Here is a 22,214-nt window from a genome sequence, read left to right on the forward strand (position 1 = left end):
TAAATTAGGGGCAGAAAACCAATAGATTGCAGCAGGAGCAATTGTTTGCAATATAAAAAGCATCAGTTCTGCATGAGAAATACCAGTTGCAGTTACTTGGTGATGCCAATTCAATGAATCCTGACCCTCCCAAGAGTTATTTTGCATATTTGGGTTTTTTTAATTGGAGGTAGCCTGTCAAACTGCCACTTCCTCTGTAATTTAAAGGTAAATACTATAAATAATCACCTCAGGAATTTTTTTGGGTTTTACCCTGGTGGTTTATAGGGGCAGCTGTGCCCATTTCTTTCTGGGTGGTGTTTTCAAAGTGATTTAAGACATGAAAGGCACCTGGAGCAGATGTGTCTTTATGGGAAGGATCTTAAAAAACCCATGAATTAGAAACAAGGTGTGTTGCAAAATGTGAGAGAGGTACTCAAAGGCAGCACCCTTGACATGTTCATTTCCCAAGGGCAGTGCAGTGAAATGCTGGGGCTGGAAGGGACCCCTGGAAATCAATTTGTCCAGTGCCCTCTGCTCAAGCAGAGTCAGAGCAAGTTTGCCCAGGGCTGTCCCCAGCTGGGTTTTGTGGTGGAATTCAGCCTGTGTGGGAAGCCTGGCCACCCTCACAGTCAGAGAAGTGTTTCCTTGTGTTCAGATGGTTTCCAATCTGTGCCCATTTCATCTTTTTCTGTCAGTGGTGCTGCTGAGAACAGCGTGGCTCCCTCTTTGTTCCCTGTTCAGTGTTTCAGGTACACACCAAAGGAGAGGTGAGGGATGCTGCTTTCACTGTTTGGGTTCAGGCACAGGGATCTTGCAGGAAAGGCTGTCTGAGAAGGAAATTTTTACCCCCTTTCTGGATGAAAAATACTCAGAATCCAGTTGTAAAATATGACCTTAAATTGAAATTTCTGGCCTCTCTTTGACCTGAGAATGAGCTTGCCAAAGGTGTTTGACTTTGAGCTCTCCACATCAGGATACCCAAATACCATCTGTCTCTAGAAAAACCCTCCATCACAGCACACAGGTGTGACCCCAGACTCTCTGCTTGCACACCCTGCATGGAGAGGGAGGGATGGAGTTAAAAGTTGAGTGTGCAGCTGGCTGAGGACTTGCCTCTGTGGCTGTGGGTTTGAGGATGTCAGGGAAACAGAGATGCCTTGTTGCAAAATCATTTCTGCTGTCTCCCACAGGACAGACAGATTGACTGTCAAATATTTCAACCCCCTGAAAATGAAGAAAACCCATTCAATTTTAACCAGCTAAAGATTTTGCACTTTCATGTGACCCAACAGACATTACTGGTGCTGCAGTGGAAAGTAGATTTTTGGGTCATTAAAACAGGAAGGAAAAGCCCCTCACTTTGGAGACCTTGTTGCTTCTGTAGTTTATTCTTGGTTAAAAGATATTGAGTCATATTTAGATAATGTGGATTGCTCTAACAGCTGAGGAATCCAGAAACAGCACAAAGCAGAGCTCCTTGTCTTTGGGCTGCCCCCTTCTGCTCCCTGTTTTACAAATCAAAGGGAAACCTGTCCTCGCTTTCTTCCAGACTTCATCTTCTCCCTGGTAAATATATTTTCTACAGTAAGTGACCTCAGCAGACATCCAGGATGCTGTCTGACCCTCCCTTGCATTTCCATGGCTGTTGCTCACCTTGATGGAGGCTCCTGCTGAGAAGCACAGTGAGTGATCTCGTCTCTCATCGGGGATTTGTACCTGAGGGGCTTTTTAAGCAGAAGCTGTTGCTGTCAGAGTCACAGGATCAGGTGTGATTTCCCCTTTGCTGGAATAGACAGCAGATATTCAAACAGGCTCTGGGCTTTTTTTAGCTCACAAAAGCAAGGGAGTCCTTTGAAAGATCCTCCCTGTACCCAATCATCGCTCTCCTCACCCTGTGCAGCATCACAATATCCTGGCAGTGTAAATCCTCACATTTGCCTCCCTCCCTCCCTCCTCCCTCCCCCTCCAGCCTGCTGCTATCGGATCTGTGATGATATGTGATCTCCTGGATACAATCAGACACACACACAAGTACCAGGCACTCCTGTGCAGCCCAGCAAAATGTCTTTCTCCTGAAGTGGTGCTCATCACAGCCTCCAGATCCTTGACGATGTTGCCATGCTTCCCTTCCTGCCTCCTGCCTTTTGCTGCCTTTGCCTGCCTGCTTTTCCTGCCTGGGGCTCATCTCTGCCCTGCTGTTTGTAGCTGTATGGACTACCACACCATAGACTGCCGGGATCAAGGGCTCCCGAGTGTTCCCAATCCCTTCCCATTGGATGTACGGAAACTTCTGATAGCTGATAACAACATTCAGGCAATACCAGCTGATTTCTTTATATTTTATGGAGATCTGGTCTATTTGGACTTCAGGAATAACTCCCTCACCTCTTTAGAAGAGGGCACTTTTAGCAGTTCTACCAAACTGGTGTATTTAGACTTGAGCTACAATAATTTAACACAGCTCGATGCTGGGATATTCAGATCAGCAGAGAAACTGATAAAACTGAGCCTTGGAAACAACAACCTGGTGGATGTGGACGAGGCTGCTTTTGAGAACCTGGACCAGCTCCAAGTGTTAGAATTGAATGACAATAACTTGCAGAGCCTGAACGTGGCAGCCCTGGAAGCTCTGCCCTCGCTGAGGACCATCCGCTTGGAGGGCAACCCCTGGGTGTGCGACTGTGACTTTGCCAACCTCTTCAGCTGGATCCAGGACAATGCATCCAAGCTGCAGAAAGGTAAATCTCCATGGATTTCAGAGTGTGCCTGGGAGGGCAGGAGGGTTTCTGCTCCCACTCTCTGTGCCTGCACTTTGCTCAGGCTGTCACTGCATGCTTTCAACAAATGAGCCCCTTAAATTCATGTTGGCTTCTTTGAGCAGCAGGTCCTCCTCCCACTTAAGAAATAAAATCTAAAATTTAAAATTTAAAATACAATTTAAATATTAAGCCCTAATAATTTTGATTTATAGACTAAACTTGCATAGGCAGTGAAAGAGGCTTTTCAAATCCATTCAGCCCAGAGCTGGTTCTCTTCCAGACTTCATTTTCTCTCTGGTAAATATATTTTCTACAATAAGCCCTTTCAGCAGCTAAATATTCTGTGCCAGCTCCTTACGAAAACTGCTTTTCCTCTCATTTTACTGATCAGTTATGCAGCTGCTACAAAAGAGTTAAATCCCCATTTTATGCAATTGTGATCATCAGCCCCTTCCTGGAAGTATTTAGTTGTGATGCTCTGTGTTTGAAACACTTCAGCATCTCCATTCAGGCTCTTTTAATTAAAAAAGCACTGCTTCCAATATGAGAAATAAATTGAAGTGCCTTTAGAACCCCCCAAAATGCAATATATATATATATATATATATATATATATATATATATATATATATATATATAATCCTGGTATTTGAGCCAGTCATTTTTAGAAAGGTACAGGGGGAAAAATAAAAGTGTTAAGACTGCCATGTCTAGGGAATCCAGACTCTTGCTCCACATGTCCCACCAGACCCCAAAGCCTCTCCTAATCCAGCTTTAGCAGGAGATCATCTCACACTTCATGGCTCCCAACAAGCACCAGGGCATCACCTCCTGCACTGAGCAGCACCAGCTGCTCCCAAAGGCAGATTGCTGGGAGCAGGGAGCTTTGGGAGGGCACAGAGGGGACAATTTCCACAATCCCAGGGTGCTCCAAACCCACCCAACCAAGGCTGGAACCCTTCCAGGGATGGGGCAGCCACAGCTGCTCTGCCAGGGCCCCACCACCCTCGCAGGTGCCAGGAAAATCAATTTACAAACACCAGAGGTTTATGTCCAGAAAGGAGACAGAGGAGTCCTTTTGGCTTTATTCCAATAAAGGCAGAGGCCATGGGGCATTCCCCTCGATCTCTCCAATTTTTGGAGGACACAGCCTCCTTTGTATCCCAATTTCCAGCCACATTTCCCTTCTCTCTTTCCCCATTGGCTGAGGCACTTGAGAGGTTCAGACTTCCCAAAACACCTGATACCAAAGATTGCCCTCTAATGTACAACCCTCTCTTTTAATTTTTAATTCTTATGGAATTTAGGGGCTTTTCTTCCCATTGTTTCTTTCATCTTTCAATGTCTAATTTCATTTATCAGCAAACCTAAAGTTTATTTGTAAAGGCAAATCTCTTCTTCCATTCATCAATCAGTGGAATCCTTCCCATTGTTTCTTTTATGTCCCAGTGCTGGTTTTATCTCCCAGCAGCCCCACAGCTGGTTTGGAAAGACAAATCCACTGTTCCTCTCAGGATTTTTTTCCTCATTTCCATCTAAACCTTCTCCCTGTCAGTTTGAAGCTCTTTTCCTGTGGCCTGGCACTCGAGGCTCAGTTATTCAGGTTCTTCCCATGCTTCTGAAAGTATATACTTATATTAAGTATATACTTATACATAAGTATACTTGTACTTCTACCACCTTAAGATTTAACATCATGTACTAACAACACAGCCAACCAAAAAAAAAAATACAGTAAAAAAATACCCAACAATCATAGAAATTCTAAACAAACAAATCCCAATATTTTAACCCTTTTCTAAAACAATAAAAACTTTACAAAACACTAATCTTCCTTAATTTCAACAAAAACCAAACTTAAAATAGAAGAAAATAAAGAAATACAATAAAAATCTAAACAAATAAAAAATATTTTTAGAATTCCTAAATAAAAAAAATAAAATAACCTTTAACAAAACTTTTCTTACATAACCATAGACAAAACCATTTTTTTCCTATAACACAAAAACTACATTAAAAAAACCCCAATAACTTAAAACCAAAAAAATACAATAATATTATATAAAATTAACATAAAAACAACAAATAAAAAAAAATAATACCCTCTATCTTCAATAAGGTCCCATGCTTGTGACCTTGGGGAGCATCTTTCTAGTACACTCATTTCTTGCCCTGACTATTCTTAGCTGTAGGTCAGCTCTTTTAAAGAAGTGATTTGAGGAAAAAGTGTTCTTTTTTATCCTCTCTGTGCCAGTGAAACTTTGATCTGGATTCTTTCTAAACCAAACCTATTATCCCACCTTCCCTGATGCTTTAGCTTAAGCTTGCTCAATTTGAATCAAGTATTTGCCTGTCTTTAGTGGTAACATGAATTCACACAGCAGCTCACTTTCTCCAGGTTTTTACTGAACTTCCAGGCTCTTCCCCTTGATCCTGACTGAGATCTGCTCAGTTTCAGCCTGTCCTTCCTCTTCCTCTGCTGCCCCCTCAGTGTTTTAAAGAGTATCTGAATTTATGTCTGGCCATCCCAGGTGAGGGAGCTTTCCTGCAGCACCCCCATTTTCAGTGTCTCCCCAGCTCAGAGCGGTTTCCCCTCATCCACAGTTGTGTTTTGGCCAAATAGCTGAAAAATGACTTATCCAGCTCTTCTAAACTTTAACCAGGACTTGATTTGGGAAGGCAAAGAGGGAAGGAGCAAATATTCAAGTGGTTGATTTGGTCAGAGCTGTCCTGCAGGGATTTGGATTTGTTGCCTGGGGTGAGCACCCTGCTCTCCTCACACCCAGCCACGTGCAGGGGTGCAGGAAAGCACCAGGGCTGCTTGTGGGCTGTGCCACAAAACCACTCAGTGTCTGTGGGGTTTGTGAGTGGCCCCAGGACGAGGTGAGAGATGAGAATCTGACTCCATGCTCTCAGAAGGCTGATATTATATTATATTATATTATATTATATTATATTATATTATATTATATTATATTATATTATATTATATTATATTATATTACATTATATTATATTACATTATACTATATTACATTATATTATATTACATTATATTACATTATATTATATTATATTACATTATATTATATTATATTACATTACATTATATTACATTATATTACATTATATTACATTATATTACATTACATTATAATACATTATATTACATTATATTACATTACATTATATTACATTACATTATATTATATTATATTACATTACATTATATTACATTACATTACAACTATACTAAAGAGTACAGAAAGAATACAGACAGAAGACTTAACAAGAATGATAATAAAAACCTGTGACTGACTCCTCAGAGTCTGACACAGCTGATGGTGACTGGTCATTAAATAAAAACAATTCCCATGGAACCAATCAAACATGCACCTGTTGGTAAACAATGCCCAGACCACATTCCAAAGCAGCAAAACAGGGAGAAGCAATAATATAATTGTTGTTTTCATTCTTTTCTGAGGCTTCTCAGCTTCCCAGGAGAAGAAATCCTAGCAAAGGTATTTCTCAGAAAATATGACAGTGACAACTGTCTCCTTTAATAAAGCCCCAAAACATTCTTCACAAAGGTGACTGCAAAACCAACCCCAAAAAGGAAAGATTGCCTCAATGACTTTTTGAAATACACGGCCACAGCTGCACGCCTTGCAGAACAACTTTTGGAAAGTCAGAGTTAAATTATTTTAACTACAAAAGTTACATTTTAACTACAAAACTACATTTACCATACTATTAAAACGTGAATACAGCACTACTAATCAATACAACGTAATACATGTAGTAAATATCTGTGTAGAGCCGTATAATAGAATTATACTATATTATATTATATTATATTATATTATATTATATTATATTATATTATATTATATTATATTATATTTTCACAGAATGACACCTAAAGGTGTAGAATGTGCCTGTCTGAGGGGGTTCCTGAGGAGCTGAATTGTGCCCCAAGCCCAGGCACTGCTCTCCCTCCCCTGAGCCCTGCAGGGAGCTCATCAGCCCAAGCTGCCCTTGGCCCCTACAAAAGAAACACCAAGTTGATTTAAAAAGGGGAGTTTTGTCTCTGAGAACTGAAATCTGGATAATTGATCCTGAAGCTCTGTCCCTCTGTAATTAAGGTTTCTGGAGGACTCAGGGATAGGAACAAAAGCTGTGCTTCAGCTCATTCGTTTTGCAGGAGGCTCCATTTTCCTGCTGGCTCAGGACCAGGAATAGCTTGTAAAGTTCTGACTTCTGCTGCCCTGCCTGCCCAGCTGGAAAAGGCTGGAAAGGCTCTGCCCAGCTGAGCTGCCTCTGCTCATCCAACCTGTGGCTTCACACAAACAGCTGGGCTTTCAATAATTTCAACGATTTCAGCATTTATTCATCTAGCCTAAATATTAAATAAGGCTTAACTGGCATTAGGTGAATACCCTCCCTCATCCTGGCAAATTTGCAGGCAGAATTAAATTTATTTAATTAATTAAATTAATTAAATTTAATAATTAAATTTTGCAGGCAGAATTTTAAATTTATTAAAAAACAGCACTAAAATTTTGTGATAGAACCTAGCACTTTAAAACAGCAAACACTTTTTTTTTTTTACCATAAAGAGATATTAAATCCAGCATTTTCTTCATGCTGCAAAACAAAACTCCAATTTCCCCCTCTGATTTGGTTAGTAATTGATTAAAAACAAATTAGTGAGCATAGTACAAAGAGCAGTGTGGACCAGTGGAATGGTGGTAAGTGGAAAAAATAGAAAAGTTCTTTTCCCTGGAGAAGACAAAGTGTTTGCTGTTGGTCACAATGGTTAAGTACAACATTTATGAAGATTTTCTGCAGAAGGATGTTTGGTTGTGTAGGCATTTGTTACACCTGAGTGGCACAGGGTGCAAATGGTACATATTGAAGCCTTCACATCAGGAGAATAGGATCAAGAATTTGGGATTTTTTTATTTTTTTTTTAAGTAGAGGAGTTGCTGTAAGATCTTTATCCCTACAAAGACAAGTATGAAAACTTTCATATAAGGTTTTACTCCATGGGGCCATGAAAACTCATAGAACAAAAAAATACCTTGAAAGAACAAATGCCTAAGTTGGTCTACAAAAACACACTCAGCAACTTCTGATATTGGCCAGGCTTTCTTCTGCTTTCAGAGCTCGTTGTTCATCACATATATCTTGGCTAAAATTGCACTTTTCTTTATTTCCTCATCTTTAACCTAGTCCTTTCAGTAATACTGTTTGAAACCCAGGGCTCAGCCAGCACAAGATTGTCACTGGTGCAAATGCCAGAACAGAGGGTTATGAACCTTCCATTTCAGTATTTAAATACAAAGGGCTTTGATGGAATAAATTTTTGCTGAAACTTCTTGTTTAAAATTAGAGCAAAGGACATTTCTTGAATCTCTCTGAGGATCCCATCAGGATGAAGGGACTGGATTCAGATAAATGCCTGCAACAAAGAAATACAAGTAATCTGCAATGGCCACATTGAAGGGCTTTGTTGACATTTCTGTTGCTGATTTTTATTTTCTGTGAACATGCTTTGGGCAGCTGTGACCTTGTTTGCTAATGACTGAAGTATTTTTAACATACTTTTAATTAGAACTTAAGCAAGAACTTCCTTGGAGTGTGACTGTAGTGTCTCCTTTCTGTCATCTTGCCCTCATTTTCCTTTTTACTTCCTTTCTTCCCCTTATGTTTGGGAAGTTGTATACAGTTTCTGGGATTAATTAATTTATTTGTTTAGTTATTTAAGTTCCCCACTAGCCATTGCAAGAATTAAAATTTTTGCTGCTCTCTATACAAACAATATTAAAAAGACTTTTAGCAAAGGTTTAGGCTGAGCATTTTTATGGGTACCCTTTGCACATTTGCATTTACAGGAAGATTTGAAAAACTTCTTCAGAAGTGGCCAGAGACAGAATTCCAAATACATTTGTGCTATGATAAATAAAACAGATGTCCTGAATGTCTGAAATTGAAGTAGCCAAAGTTGAGGTCAGGACTGGTGCTCAGGGCCCATTTGATCAACTCTTGCTCCATTTTGGAAAGCTCTGGGTGGGGGCTACACAATTCTAAGATATTCCAAGAGGGTTTTAGTGACACAGGTGCTGTTTAGATACCTGAAAGGCTTCTGTAGTTTTCAAGACCTCTTTGGAATGGATGGAGAAGTAAATTCTGGTGGAGTGCCATATTTCCAGATAAAGCAAAAGAACAGGGGAGAAAGACGGCTGGGAGAGAAGGCAGGGAAAAAACAAAACAAGAGCAGGTGACAGTGAGGCTGTGAGAAGGAAATTCAGACTGAATTCAGTCCTAAAAGAGAGATTCAGAAGTGGATCAGTGTAGTGAGAATCAGAAAATATAATCACTGAGGTTGGAAGGACCCCTAAGGCCATCGAGTCCAACCTGTGACCCATCCCCACCTTGTCCCCAGCCCTGAGTGCCACCTCCAGCCCTTCCTGGGACACCTCCAGGGATGGGCAAACCTCCAACCCTCCCTGGGCAGCCCCTGCCAAGGCCTGAGCCCCCTTTCCATGGGGAAATTCCTGCTGTGCCCACCCTGAGCTGCCCTGGCCCAGCCTGAGGCCGTTCCCTCTGCTCCTGTCCCTGTTCCCTGGAGCAGAGCCCGACCTGGGGCTGTCCCCTCTGGGCTGTCCCCTCCTGTCAGGGAGTTGTGCAGAGCCACAGGGGCCCCTCTGAGCCTCCTTTCCTCCAGGCTGAGCCCCTTTGCAGCTCCCTCAGCTGCCCCTCACAGAGTTACCCTCCAGACCCTTCTAGACCCGGGAGAAAGGAAGGATTATGATTTTTCTAAGCTTGTTTAGACATCCTGTGCCATGAGGTTACCATCTCTTGCTTCTTGGCTCTTTCTCTGATCCCATTCCAGTCTGAGATCTATTGCATAACTTATTCTATAAATTAAACAATCTCTCATTTCACTAACCCAAGCCTTTAATGACTTTACAGAAAATATTAAATATTTCCTTCAAAACAAAGCAACTTAATGACACGAGAGGACAGGTTCTGTTTAACATTGGAACCAACAGCAAGGAAACTGAGAGTTTTACAAATCCTCTTGACTTATCAGTCTTTATTAGCACTTATTTGTTCATCTGCAGTGGAGAGAAGGCTCCTTAACTGCATGTACCAATATAGAAGCTGAGTGACTGAGCTGGGGAGGACAGGCTGTTCTGTCCATGGCAGCCACCAGCTCTCCCCCAGCATCATGCACATGCTCCCACACCACCAGGACAGAACACAAGATCTGTGTGTCTGGAAAGGAATTCAAAGCCCTAAGACATTTCACACATTCAGCAGCTTTTATCCCTCTCAAGCAGAAACTCCTCACAGAAATTATATTCCTTAACAAGCGCATCAAATCTGTTTCTATATATACATATATAAATATATAATTTGATCTCCCAGACATTTTCAGTAAAATGATCTGACTGCCACTGACTTTTCACTCTGTTTCTTCCATCCTAAGGTTATTTGGAGTGCTTCCATGTTTCACAGATTTGAAGAAGTGAGGGCAGCATTTGCAGATGTGAACACCTGACGTTAAACTTTGTATTTAGACATTGAGAAAAACTGCTGAAGCTGTTCTGCAAATCTTTAGGGCACTTGGCCATAAAAGTTTTATTTAGGGACCTAAATCTAGGCTTCAAGTTTTTTAAGCTTTACTGTTCTGATGGCTCAAGGCTATTTTCAATGAAATCTCATCTCACTTCAGAGGCAATGCCTCTCTCATTGCTTATTAATACATTTGTGACAGTGTTTAGGGAGACCAAGGCAAACCATAGCTGGGAGCAAAATACCACACAAGAAACAACATGCCACATTTAAACATTTCAAATCTGTGTCAACTCCATTCAGCAACACAAGGGAACAGCTAAATTCCACACAAAAGGGCAAATACCAATTTTACTCTAACATAAAAAGCCTATTGTAGTGCTCTTACCTTTCCAGTATCCATAGTAGTGAACATGTGTGCAAGCAGCTCATTCAAACATTTATGGTTTCAGGGATTTCTGTGGATGTATTTCCACACATCCCAGTGCATGTCCCAGTGTGCCTTTGCATTTTCTCACCCTGCTGTCCATTGCTGAATGGTAGGAAGCTCTTTGTCCTGGTACCTGCTTTTTGTGAACTCCAAAAGACCCCAAAAGAATTGAAGCTTCTTTTTTTTTCTTTTTTTTTCTTTTTTTTTTCTTTTTTTTTCTTTTTTTTTCTTTTTAACTCAGCATCCAAAATTACAGCTGGGCAATCTCACCCTGCTAACAGAGACTCCATAACATTGAAATGATAATGAATTCCAGAAGTTCTCCAGTCAAAAATATATTTAGCATAGGGATTAGAAATAAGCAGAGATAGAAGGACACGAGGAGTCCTTCAAAACAGGGTCAAGTGGACCTGGAGAAAGTGATGCCCTTGATGCTTGTCCTTAGCTGGAGGAGAATGAGCCCAAACTCACAGAGCAGTAGGGCAGCAGGGAAATATATGCAGGGAATATATGCAGGGAATATATGCAGGGAATATATGCAGGGAAAAGCCCTGGCACAGGCAGGAGCAGGCAGTGCCAGTGCACTCCATTGTGGTATTTGCAGGGGTCCCCCAATGAAGGAGGAATTGATGAATCTGACTCCATGTTCTCAGAAGGCTAATTTATTATTTTATGATACTCTGTTACATTACATTACATTATATTACATTATATTGCATTATATTACATTATACTACATTATACTATACTAAAATTATATTAAAGAATACAAAAAGGATACAGACAGAAGGTTAAAAGATACTAAAAAAACCTTTGTGACTCCTTGCAGAGTCTGACACAGCTTGGCCATGGTTGGCCAATGAGTAAAAACAATTCACCTGTTGGATAAACAATCTCCAACCACATTCCAAAGCAGCACAACACAGGAGAAGCAAATGAGATAAGAATTGTTTTCCTTTTTTCTCTGAGGCTTCTCAGCTTCCCAGGACAGAAATCCTGGGCAAGGGGATTTTTCTGGAAAATGTGACGGTGACAGTCCATGGTTTAAAAACTCCTGACCACAAGAAGCTGGGAGAAACATGGCTGGATTTTGGCTGCAAAGTCCAGCAGGGTTCAGGTGAAAGAGGGCCTCTGGGTTTTTGTGGTGGTTTTCAGATGGTGAGATCAGACCAGTTATAACTCTGGGGCATTACAGCCTTGTTTGTCTCTTTTCAGTAATTTACGAGGAAATTGTTCATTATTTGCATGCAGGCTGGTTCTGGGCTGCTTCCATTTTCTTGGAGGTTCAGTTACACAGGGAAAGATTTCAGCCTGGGCATAGCCCTGAAGAGAAACAAACTCAAAGTGGTTTTTAGGATCTAGCAGCAGCCTAATTGCCTGTGATTCATTGCCAGGGCTTAAGTGCTGGACTTGGTGGAATTGCACTCCTCTAACATAAGGTGCTCAAAGTCATATTGTTCTGAAACCTATTTGGGAGTTTCATTGAAATGACTCTACCTGGAACCCTCCTGCGTCACTTCTTTATGAACACACTTTTAAAATCTTCTTTTTTAAAACCCATCTTTCATTTTAACACTGTGGTTCTGGAATTCCAGCATTTTCACATTTCCCACATTACTCAGACATTCTATACCTCAGGGTACATACCTGCATTTTTATCTTTATTTTCCCAGAGTTGAGACAAGCCAGTGTGGAATCCAGCACCTGTGCCTTGCCTGGCACTTCAAAGCAATCAGTGCAATGCATCTTCTCTTGATGACATAGCAGAAGGATACAGGGTGTGTGACATTGTCCTTGGGACAGCTGGAGTCATTACAGATAATGGGATGGCCCTGATCAAAATAACCCAAGCTGTGTATTTATAGCACACTCACACTCGTTATTTCATTTACAGTTTTGTTGGGTATGAAGAAGCAACTCCTTGAATATGTTGTGGGAGCAATGAGGTAGATATATATATATAACTGTCATCAAAGGCTCTCTTGCTGCAGCCAAGCACTAAATACCAAACTGCTTTGAGATGCCCTTCATAAGAATCCTGGCTGGTCTTTTAAAAGAATAAATTCTACAGAATAAATGATTTTTTTAAAAAACTACAGGAAACCCCCACAAACAAACTATAGAAATTAATACCATTGAAGTAAAAGTGTGAAAAAGCAGAGCTCTGAGGTTAAATGGCACCTCCTGTCCTCTAGAAGTTGTGTGTGGGGACAGGGATTAGATTGAGCCAGCCTAGAGTGCAACAGAGTCACACAAAGGAAAAACCCACAGCCCATAATTAACACTGATCACCTTCTAGAAAGCATTCTTTAGTTCATTGCTCATGCAGAGGGTGCTCAATGCCCTGGAATCTTCCAGCCCAGGGGAAGAACAAAGATGGATCCATTGTTGGCACCAGTGGAACAGGACAGGTGGGGTACAGAGCACCAGTTCTCAGGACTTGTGTCACAAGAACAACCTAAATGTGAACAATGTAAACCAGGGCTGTGTCTATGAAGGGAGCAGATGAAGTGGATTTTGTCCATTTCTCACCTTTAGCAGGTGTGTGACCTGCAGTGATGGTATTTTCAGGTGAAGAGTTGGAAGCTCTGGTGCAACAACCACTGCATCAGCTTTGGAAGGAGAAATTCCTTGTGCCACCAGAGATAGAACTGCTGGTCTTAGTGTTGGCTGCTACAAATGAACAGTCTGTTCCAAATTCTCTTTGGAGTCCAAAGAAAAGCTTCTGTTTGGCTACGCTGGGTTTTTCAGAGTGGCACAAGTCAGCAAAGATGAACATCCACCCAACAGGACTGACCAACACCCGCTTCCCTCACTGCCCCGTGCTCCCACCTGTTGGGGGAGATGGAACAGGAAAGCCTTATAAATATGATTGCCTGGCAAAAGATTTTGAGAATATGGAAACTATAAGTGAGATTGAAATGAAAGCAAGCTTTGAGATACCTCAGTTACTGAACAGCTGGAAAACAATGGCATGGCCAGCTGAAGGTGATCCCCTTTGGATGGAACAACACCCTCTGCTTGCAGACAGGCCCAAAGGTCAGAGCAGACCCTACAGCTTGGCAGAAGGGGCCCAAAGAGGAGTTTTTAGGGTTTAAAATGTAACACAGAATGGTGATGTAATGATTCTTATAGGCTGTGTGCAAATGCTATAGGATTTGTATCTTGTACTAGATTGGTTAGTGAGAATCAGAATATTCAACACAGAAGAAGATTTATTGTATTGGAACGGGAACTTCGCTCTCTTACCCTTTTACGCTCTTTCCTTTTTTACTCCCTTGCTCTCTTACCCTCTCATCCTCTCTCCCCCTCTCCTCTCTCAGTCCTGCTCTGAGCTGTTCCTGGCAGCTCCCAGCAGGGCCCTGCACCCAGGCCCTTTGCAATAAAGTTCCCAGCCCTGGCTCCAGAGATCTCTTGTGTCCGTCTGTCCTGACCGTCCTACCCCCGACACTCCTACACCCACCCAGCTCTGCAGTCTGGCCTGGCTGCCCCAGCACAGTTTTAGGGGCTGCCCTGGCTGTGGACAGAGCTCAGCTCTCTCCTGTCTTTTGGAAGAGGTGGTGTCTGCGCAGCGGGGCTGAAGCTGCAGGCTGGGAGCCAGTGAGCCCCTGCCCTGGCCTGTGGGGCTCCATTTCATCCACTGGCATCTATTATTCCAATAACTAACAATTCTATAAAAACTTGAGGCCACAGAAGCCTGTTGGGCTGTCACAGAATAAAGCAACTAGCAGATTCCCATCTTTTCTATTTGGTTTGAGAACATGACCTAGATTCCAGTACCCATGGCTACATGGAGAGGAGCATCTTCATTTCTCCTTATTGTATAATGAGTCTCAAAATCCTTGCAGTACACTGATTCTCATAACAAGAAATACCCTCTAAGTGCCTTGGTGTGCTGCAGCTCCTCTTGCATTCTGTGTGTTGTGATGTAAAGTGAAAGCAGCAGGGAAACAGGAACAGAGCTCACAGTGCTCAGGGTCAGCTTGGATCCATGGCAGAGCTGCTGGGAATGAAGGAGTCAGCTCCTGTCCATGTCTGGGATCCTGGGCAAATGTTACCATGGGCAGTTTTCTCTCAAACCAAGAACTACTCAGGACAGGAGTTTTCTTTTGGAGTCTTCTTTGCTCTCTTTATTTTTTAATATATTCTTTTTTTACTTCCTCCCTTATCCAGATTTGATATTCCATCCCATCACTCCAGCACAGAAGGATTTTAAATGCTGCCAGTTGAGAATTTCTTTTGCAGCTGGACAGAAATTTTTAAAGGGAGAGTTTCTTATGGACACCTGTGCCTTCTTTCTTTTGAGGAGCTTGACTCAGATGCTCTGAAAACAGCAGCTCTCAGGAGGTCTCAACCTGTGTAAGACTGATTGCTTTTACAGAAACACAGTTGTACAAAAAAACCTTGTTTTTTCTTGTGCTTGCTACAAGTGAAATGGAACTTGTGTAGGTGCTGTGTTCACTTGGTGCAGGTTTTCCTGCCAAAATGCTGCAGTGATCTTTTCAAATTAGCAAGGAATTTCCTCTTCAAATGAATTTGCAGTATGTTGCACTCATGCAACTACTTTGATTACTGTCAGGATAATATTTACTTACTGAAAAAAATCTTTGCCTTTAAAAATCTGATTTAAAAGACACAGGTATTGAAATTCCAGCTTATTAACTTTTCACTCTTTTCTGATGGTTTTGAATATGGAGGGATATTCATCTGTCCCCCATTTTGCTGACTCTGATTGATGCCTAGAGCTGCTACTTCCAAGTCTTACTGAAATGAAAATACGATTTGGTGGCCAGCTCTCAGTTGTTTCAGTAGAAGGTTTGTAGGGGGAGGCTGGGGAGGGCAGGTTTGTATCTCCTCAGTCTCTGCTCAGGTGCTCCAGGGCATCAGCTCATGCAGAAGACATGAACATTGCAGGGTCAGATTTCCAGAAGTCTGGAAATCAAATCAGGATTTGATCCATCCAGAGGATGCTTGAAACCAGGTAGCTGCTTTCTCCTCCAGGTCAGTTCTGATGTCAGGAGATGTCACAGATCTCCAGAGCAAGCTGTGTAAAGTAAAGGCAGGACAACCCCGACAATGGGGAGAGAATGATGTGTGTGACTCCATGGACATCAGAAGGCTAATTAATTATTTCATTATTCTATATTATTCTATACTAATAATATAGTATAATAAAGTACTAAATTTCCCATTTACATCTAAACTGAAAAACATTTACATCTAACCTAGTTTACATCTAAACTGAATCTGCACAAGCACCCAACTCTGCACACACTGCACAGCATCTCGTGGCCCTCAGCTGACAGTCCCAACACACCCCTGGATCCAGCTGCTCAGTGAATCAAAACACTCACACAGAGCCCAGTCATCAATTCCCTACAGGTAAACACTCTTCCACCATGCATTCCACTTGTGAACAGCACTGGAGCAGCAAATGAGATAAGAATTGGTTTTTTCTTTCTTTGAGGTTCAGAGAATACGAATCCCAGAAATATCCTTGGGAAATTGTGCCTTGCTTTTCTCTGTGAAGAGAACTGTGGCCACAGTTGTGCTTGTTCCCCATCTGCTGTGCATGGCCAGGGCTCAGGAACACCAAAATCAGATCAGCCTGGGTTTGGGCAGCTCTGAGCCTGCAGCAGCCACTGAGCCCTGGCCAGGCTGGTGCTGGCACTGCTGGGCAGCTCTCAGGATGCTTCCAGTCAGAGCAGCAGGAGAAAGAGGGAAATAAAATAAATGGAGGAAAGCCACAGAACTTTAGGCAAACACGACAGATAAAGGACGGCTTTTAGGGATCAAAATTTAATATAATCGTCATTACAAGGTCAAGTAGGTCAGGGTGATAATTGGTTCCACAGTGGAATTAACTTAAAACTCCTTCTCAAATCAACACAACAGCTGGGCTGGGCTGGATCCAGACAATCAGCCAGGGCAGCACCACTGGCCCAGGAGCCTGGGTTTAGCAGTAGAACACCACATACAGAGCTGTGCAGCCACAGGAAAGCTGTGATCCACAAATGCAGAGGGAATCTTATGGTCACCATTCCTTGTTTAAAGAGACATCGTGGCTCTGTGGCACACCTGGGGATGGAAATGCCGTGCTCTGTGTGCATGCACAGCAAGGCAGAGCCCAAACCAGAGAGAACATCCCGGGATCAGCAGGGGAGAGGGAGGGGATCAAGTCAGCAGCAGATCTCGTGTCATTGACACACAATTCTTGCATTTCCCCTTCACATTCATGTCCTTAACAGTGAGACAAAAGCTGCCTTGCCAGCAGCTCCACAGACTTCATTCACTCCATCCCAGCCCTGGAAATCCCTCCCCTGATGTTCCCCCCTTGAAGAGGGAGCTGGGCACATGCAGTGCCCTGTGTGCTTTCACCAGCCAGGACCCAGCTGCGTTCTCACCACTTCTTAAATCCGGGGTTATTGCTCCCACTACAAAGAACCCAGCCCTTGGCATTCTCCAGTAACGCAGGGAGGAACAATATCTGTCAGACTGCATGGCCTCAGGGCAGCCAGAGAGAAAAGGAGGAAGGAGGTCACAGGCAAACAATCGTCCATTAAACCCAAATTCTTGTTTGACCAGAAAAAAAACAAAAAAAAAAAACCAAGCCAACTCTAGTTTGGAACTCCATGGAAAAAATGTAATGTAGAAAGGTGTGAAAGGAACCTCAGTGTCCCTTTTACCCTGTTTTGGAGTCAGAGTTTGTGTTCAGATGGAGTAGCAGGGAATTGCTTTCAGGTCTCCAGGTTTAGATGAATCTAAGTTTCAACATTCACTTTTTTAATTCCTCCAAAAAATCATGGTCCTAAATCACACCTGATCCCTGGAAGGCTGCAGATGAAATAATTTCCAGGAGCTGCTCCTGGATAGGGGCTATATAATGGCTTTTGGATAGTGACAGGTTTTTTTCCATTTTCCCCTGAATATTGTACAATTTCGTAAACTTGGAATTAACCCTAAAACTTTTCTTCAGCCATTCAACCTCTGACCCAGAACAGAAGAATTCATCCATATTCTGCTGATTTGTTTCCCTCTCCTCTTCCTTGCAGGTCTCCATGAAATCCAGTGCTCCCTGCCCGTGGAGAACAGGAGGATCTTCCTGAATGAGTTATCTGAGGTCAGCTTCAGCGAATGCAAATTCAGTTTGTCATTGACAGACCTGTTCATCATCATCTTCTCTGGAGTGGCTGTGTCCATTGCTGCCATTCTCTCCAGCTTCTTCCTGGCCACCCTGGTGCACTGCTTCCAAAGGTGTGCTCCCAGCAAGGATGATGATGAAGATGAAGATGACTCTGAGGACTGAACTCAGTCAAAATCCTTAATTTCCCTTGGTTTATCAGTTACCAGATCATCAGCCAAAGTCTATGAGGGGGAAAAAAAAAGTAGAGTGAAAGCTTTAAACATGACTTAAACTCCCAATGTGTCAGGATCTCTTCTGCTGGTCACAGGCAGGAATGGCAGCCCTGGGACTGTCACCTCCTCTTGCACAGTGCCCTGCTGCAATCAGACCAGGCTGATTTCCATGGCCCTTAACCAAACACTGCATTTAAGCTTGAAGATTGAAGGAAAAAGGGGGGAAAAGCCAAAAAAAAAGAAAAAAGTTCCAGTGTTTTAAAAGATGAGTTTTATGAGTTTCCAGGTTGTCCTGATGAAATGCAGATTTTCATAAGTGCTTGAAGCTTGTTCTAATACACCTTGAAAATGACTGGATGAATGGACCTGGTTCAGGTTGAAAATACAGAAGCAATTCAAAATAGTATCCTTCCTAGATCGAAGTACTAGGAGAGATTCTACTAAAACTCACACAAAATGCAGTTAAAATGATTCCTAGAATTGTCGATAGCATGAGAGGAAGGTTGGCATTTTCCCCCTACAAAAGTTCTCCAGAAACATTCATCCTCCATTTAATGACAGCAATTGCAGGCACCATTCAGCAAAAAAAAAAAAAAAATTATTTCTGTAAGTGAATATGATTCTGGATCTGAGTCATCCACTGCAGATGCCTGGCACTTCTTTGATCATGGCACAAATCCTAAATTTAACATCCTTTTGCATTTTTAGATGCAGTGAAGTAAAGGATTTCCCTCCCCAGTAGCTGTTGCAGCATCCAGTCCATTTAGCTATTTTAAAGCACTAAGGGCTATATTCTGCTCCTGGTTATACTGGAATAACCCAAATGAGATGAACACCGTGATCCAAATTGGCAACTGTATAAACAAAAGTGAAATCTGGCCCAACATATTTCTGACTGTATTATAGATTTGTCGAAACTTGAGCTCTTCTATATGATGGTAGATATTTTTGTTAAAATTTAAAAAGACATTTATTACAAGAGATTTTTGGAATAGTGCTGGACAGCTTTTTAGGATAAGTATATTTTTAAAATATTTGAAATGGAAATATTTTTTTAAAGCTCTGTGTATTTAAATTGTTATCTAGAGTAGCTGTGAGGGCTTGAAGTAATGAAAACATAGTGATAAGCAAGCTAAGGACTGTATGCTATTATAAAGTAATTAGAGCTGATAAAAAGTAGCATTTGTTTAACTACTGTAAACGCTATTATTTCTTTTGAAAAGCACTCTTTGTTCAAAATACTGCCTTGCTCAGTAGGAGGGAGTCACCCTGCATGGGGTGCCAGGGTCCATCAGCACTCCTGGGGATCCCCCCCAGCAGGGATCAGCTGGAAAACCTTCAGAGAACCACAGTCTGTCTGTCTGTCTGTCTCTGTCTGTCTGTCTGTCCGTGCCTCGGCTCCAGGACCTACAGCCTGACCAGCACAGCAACGCTGATCCCTCTGAGGAGATTTGGGGCTGCAGGGGGAGAGCTGTGCCCTGGGGCTGTGCTGGGATCAGCCCTGTCCGTCTGTCCTGGGGGCTGTCCCTGGGATTGACCCTGTCCGTCTGTCCTGGGGGCTGTCCCTGGGACTGGCCCTGTCTGTCTGTCCTGGGGGCTGTCCCTGGGATCGGCCCTGTCCGTCTGTCCTGGGGGCTGTCCCAGGGATCAGTCCTGTCCATCTGTCCTGGGATCTGCCCTGTCCATCTGTCCTGGGGGCTGTCCCAGGGATCAACCCTGTCCGGCTGTCCCTGGGATCAGCCCTGTCCATCTGTCCTGGGGATCAGCTGTGTCCATTTGTCCTGGAGATCATCCCTGTCTGGCTCTCCTGGGAATCTGGCCTGTCCATCTGTCCTGGGGGCTGTCCCTGCAATCTGCCCTGTCCAGCTGTCCTGGGATCTGCCCTGTCCATCTGTCCTGGGGATCAGCCGTGTCTGTTTGTCCTGGGAATCAGCCCTGTCTGGCTCTCCTGGGAATCAGCCCTGTCCGGCTGTCCTGGGAGCTGTCCCTGGGATCAGCCCTGTCCGGCTGTCCTGGGATCAGCCCTGTCCGTCTGTCCTGGGGGCTGTCCCTGTGATCAGCCCTGTCCGTCTGTCCTGGGGGCTGTCCCTGGGATCAGCCCTGTCCGGCTGTCCCTGGGATCAGCCCTGTCCGTCTGTCCTGGGGGCTGTCCCTGTGATCAGCCCTGTCCGTCTGTCCTGGGGGCTGTCCCTGGGATCAGCCCTGTCCGTCTGTCCCGGGGCAGTGGGGCTGCCCTGGAGCTCTGCAGTTCCTCCCTTGGCTGCCAGGGCTGCTCTGGGTGTGCAGCACGCTGGGGTCACAGCCAGGAGCGAGGTTCAGTTTATCCAATGCACTCTTCTTCCATTGGTCTATAGGATTATTGCTTCTGAAAAACACCAAGACAGAATTAAGCAGGACAGTGAGAGGCTATTCTGTATCAATACTGTCTTATTCTAATACAATTCCTTCAAGAAAAATGAAATTACATGATTTTCACTGTGTAGTGCCATGGTTATTAACAACACAAATATATTTATAATTTCAACCTGGGTTCTGATGTTTATTTGTATGTGGGAATGAAAAAGGACAAAAGGGAATGAAAAGGGACAAAAACTGTGCCTGATTCACCTTTTCTCAGGGAGGTTTTGAGGGGTGGTTGGGAACACAAGTTGCCCAGTGCAGCTCCTCAGCCTTTCCCACAAACACAGATCTGTTACCAACAGTTTTATATTTAGAGCTGTGCAAATTGTTCAGTCATGGAATAGGAAACTGGGTCACACTTTTTATGGACTCAAAACTCACAACCCCTCAGCAAAATGATTCGTCCTACCAAACTTGCCAGGGAGTCCCCAGTGGACGTTTCAGCAAACATCTGCCCTTGGTCATGAATTCCTGGCTTTGTGTCATCAGTAATTTCCAGAGGTCATGTATCAAACTCAGCTATTTTGGCTGGGCTCTGCTCTCACTTGCAGGTTCACCTCACCCTGCTGTGGTGCCTCAGAAGGAAATGTAAATTTGTTTACAGTTTGCAGCTTTTTGTTGAACCCAACACAAAGCCCCGCAAGCTCTGGTTCTGTTTGGGATGTGGCACCCTCAGAGCAGTGAGGAGCACACCAAGCTGACACCCACACAACACAGCACAAGCTGGAGAGCAGGGCTTGGCAAAGCTTTATTTGGGAAGCTGCTATTCTGGATACTCCATCACACCAGAGGGATTTTGCAATGTAGGGTTTTTTCTGGATGAGAAACTTTAATGGTATTTTTAAATTCTGGTTTTCTCTATAAGTAATGTACATTTCAGAGCTATTGAACACCTCCAGTTAGTAATATTGATTCATTGTAAGCACTAGCAGTTGCCAACTATCAATATTGATTTTGCATAATTCTAATTGCTTGTAAGTGAGAAAGAACATGGATTTAGTTCTAACTGGGATTTTTCTAATTTTACAGAATTTTGAGAGCAAAACACTCTGCTGTTGGAATATTGCCAGAACTAGTGATCACCATAAAGATCCCCTGCAAAACCTTGAAAGGCAGTTTCATCATCAACAGAGAGTGCTCTGAGGGCTGAAGTGCACTTGCAGTTTTAGCTCCACAAAGGTGTCACACAGAGTTAATCCCTATTGTATTTGCAGGGTGAAGGAAGGAATGATGGATCTGACTCCATGTTCTCAGAAGGTTAATTTATTACTTTATGATACTATATTATATTAAAGAATGCTGTACTAAACTATACTAAAGAATACAGAAAGGATACTTACAGAAGGCTAAAAAGATAATAATGAAAACTGGTGACTCTTCCCAGAGTCCCAACACAGCTTGGCCCTGATTGGCCAAAGAGTGCAAACAACTCCCAGCAGAATGCAATGGAACAATCACCTGTGGGTGAACAATCTCCAAACACATTCCACATGTGAGCACAACACAGGAGAAGCAAATGAGAGAAGAATTGTTTTCCTTTTCTCTGAGGCTTCTCAGCTTCCCAGGAGACGAATCCTGGGTGAAGGGATTTTTCCAGAGAATGTGAATGCCACAAATCCCCTCTCCAGGTTTTGGGGCATGGGGAGGGCTCCTGTGCAGGGAGATTTCTGTGGCTGGGATGTGGTGAGGCTGCGCTCCCTGCT

At 43.0% G+C, this 22,214-nt stretch overlaps 1 protein-coding gene across 1 annotated transcript; it reads left to right on the plus strand.

The window, feature by feature from the left end:
- The first annotated feature begins 1,947 nt into the window (after positions 1-1,947).
- On the plus strand, positions 1,948-20,635 carry LRRC38 (leucine rich repeat containing 38). Its single transcript, XM_036396048.2, has 2 exons — positions 1,948-2,720; positions 17,808-20,635. Exons 1-2 carry the CDS (start codon positions 1,973-1,975, stop codon positions 18,059-18,061), a joined length of 1,002 nt encoding a protein of 333 aa, XP_036251941.1. The 5' UTR covers positions 1,948-1,972; the 3' UTR covers positions 18,062-20,635.
- The last annotated feature ends 1,579 nt before the right edge of the window (positions 20,636-22,214 follow it).

This window comes from Molothrus ater, chromosome 23 (genome assembly GCF_012460135.2).
Source record: "Molothrus ater isolate BHLD 08-10-18 breed brown headed cowbird chromosome 23, BPBGC_Mater_1.1, whole genome shotgun sequence".
NCBI classification, from domain to species: domain Eukaryota; kingdom Metazoa; phylum Chordata; class Aves; order Passeriformes; family Icteridae; genus Molothrus; species Molothrus ater.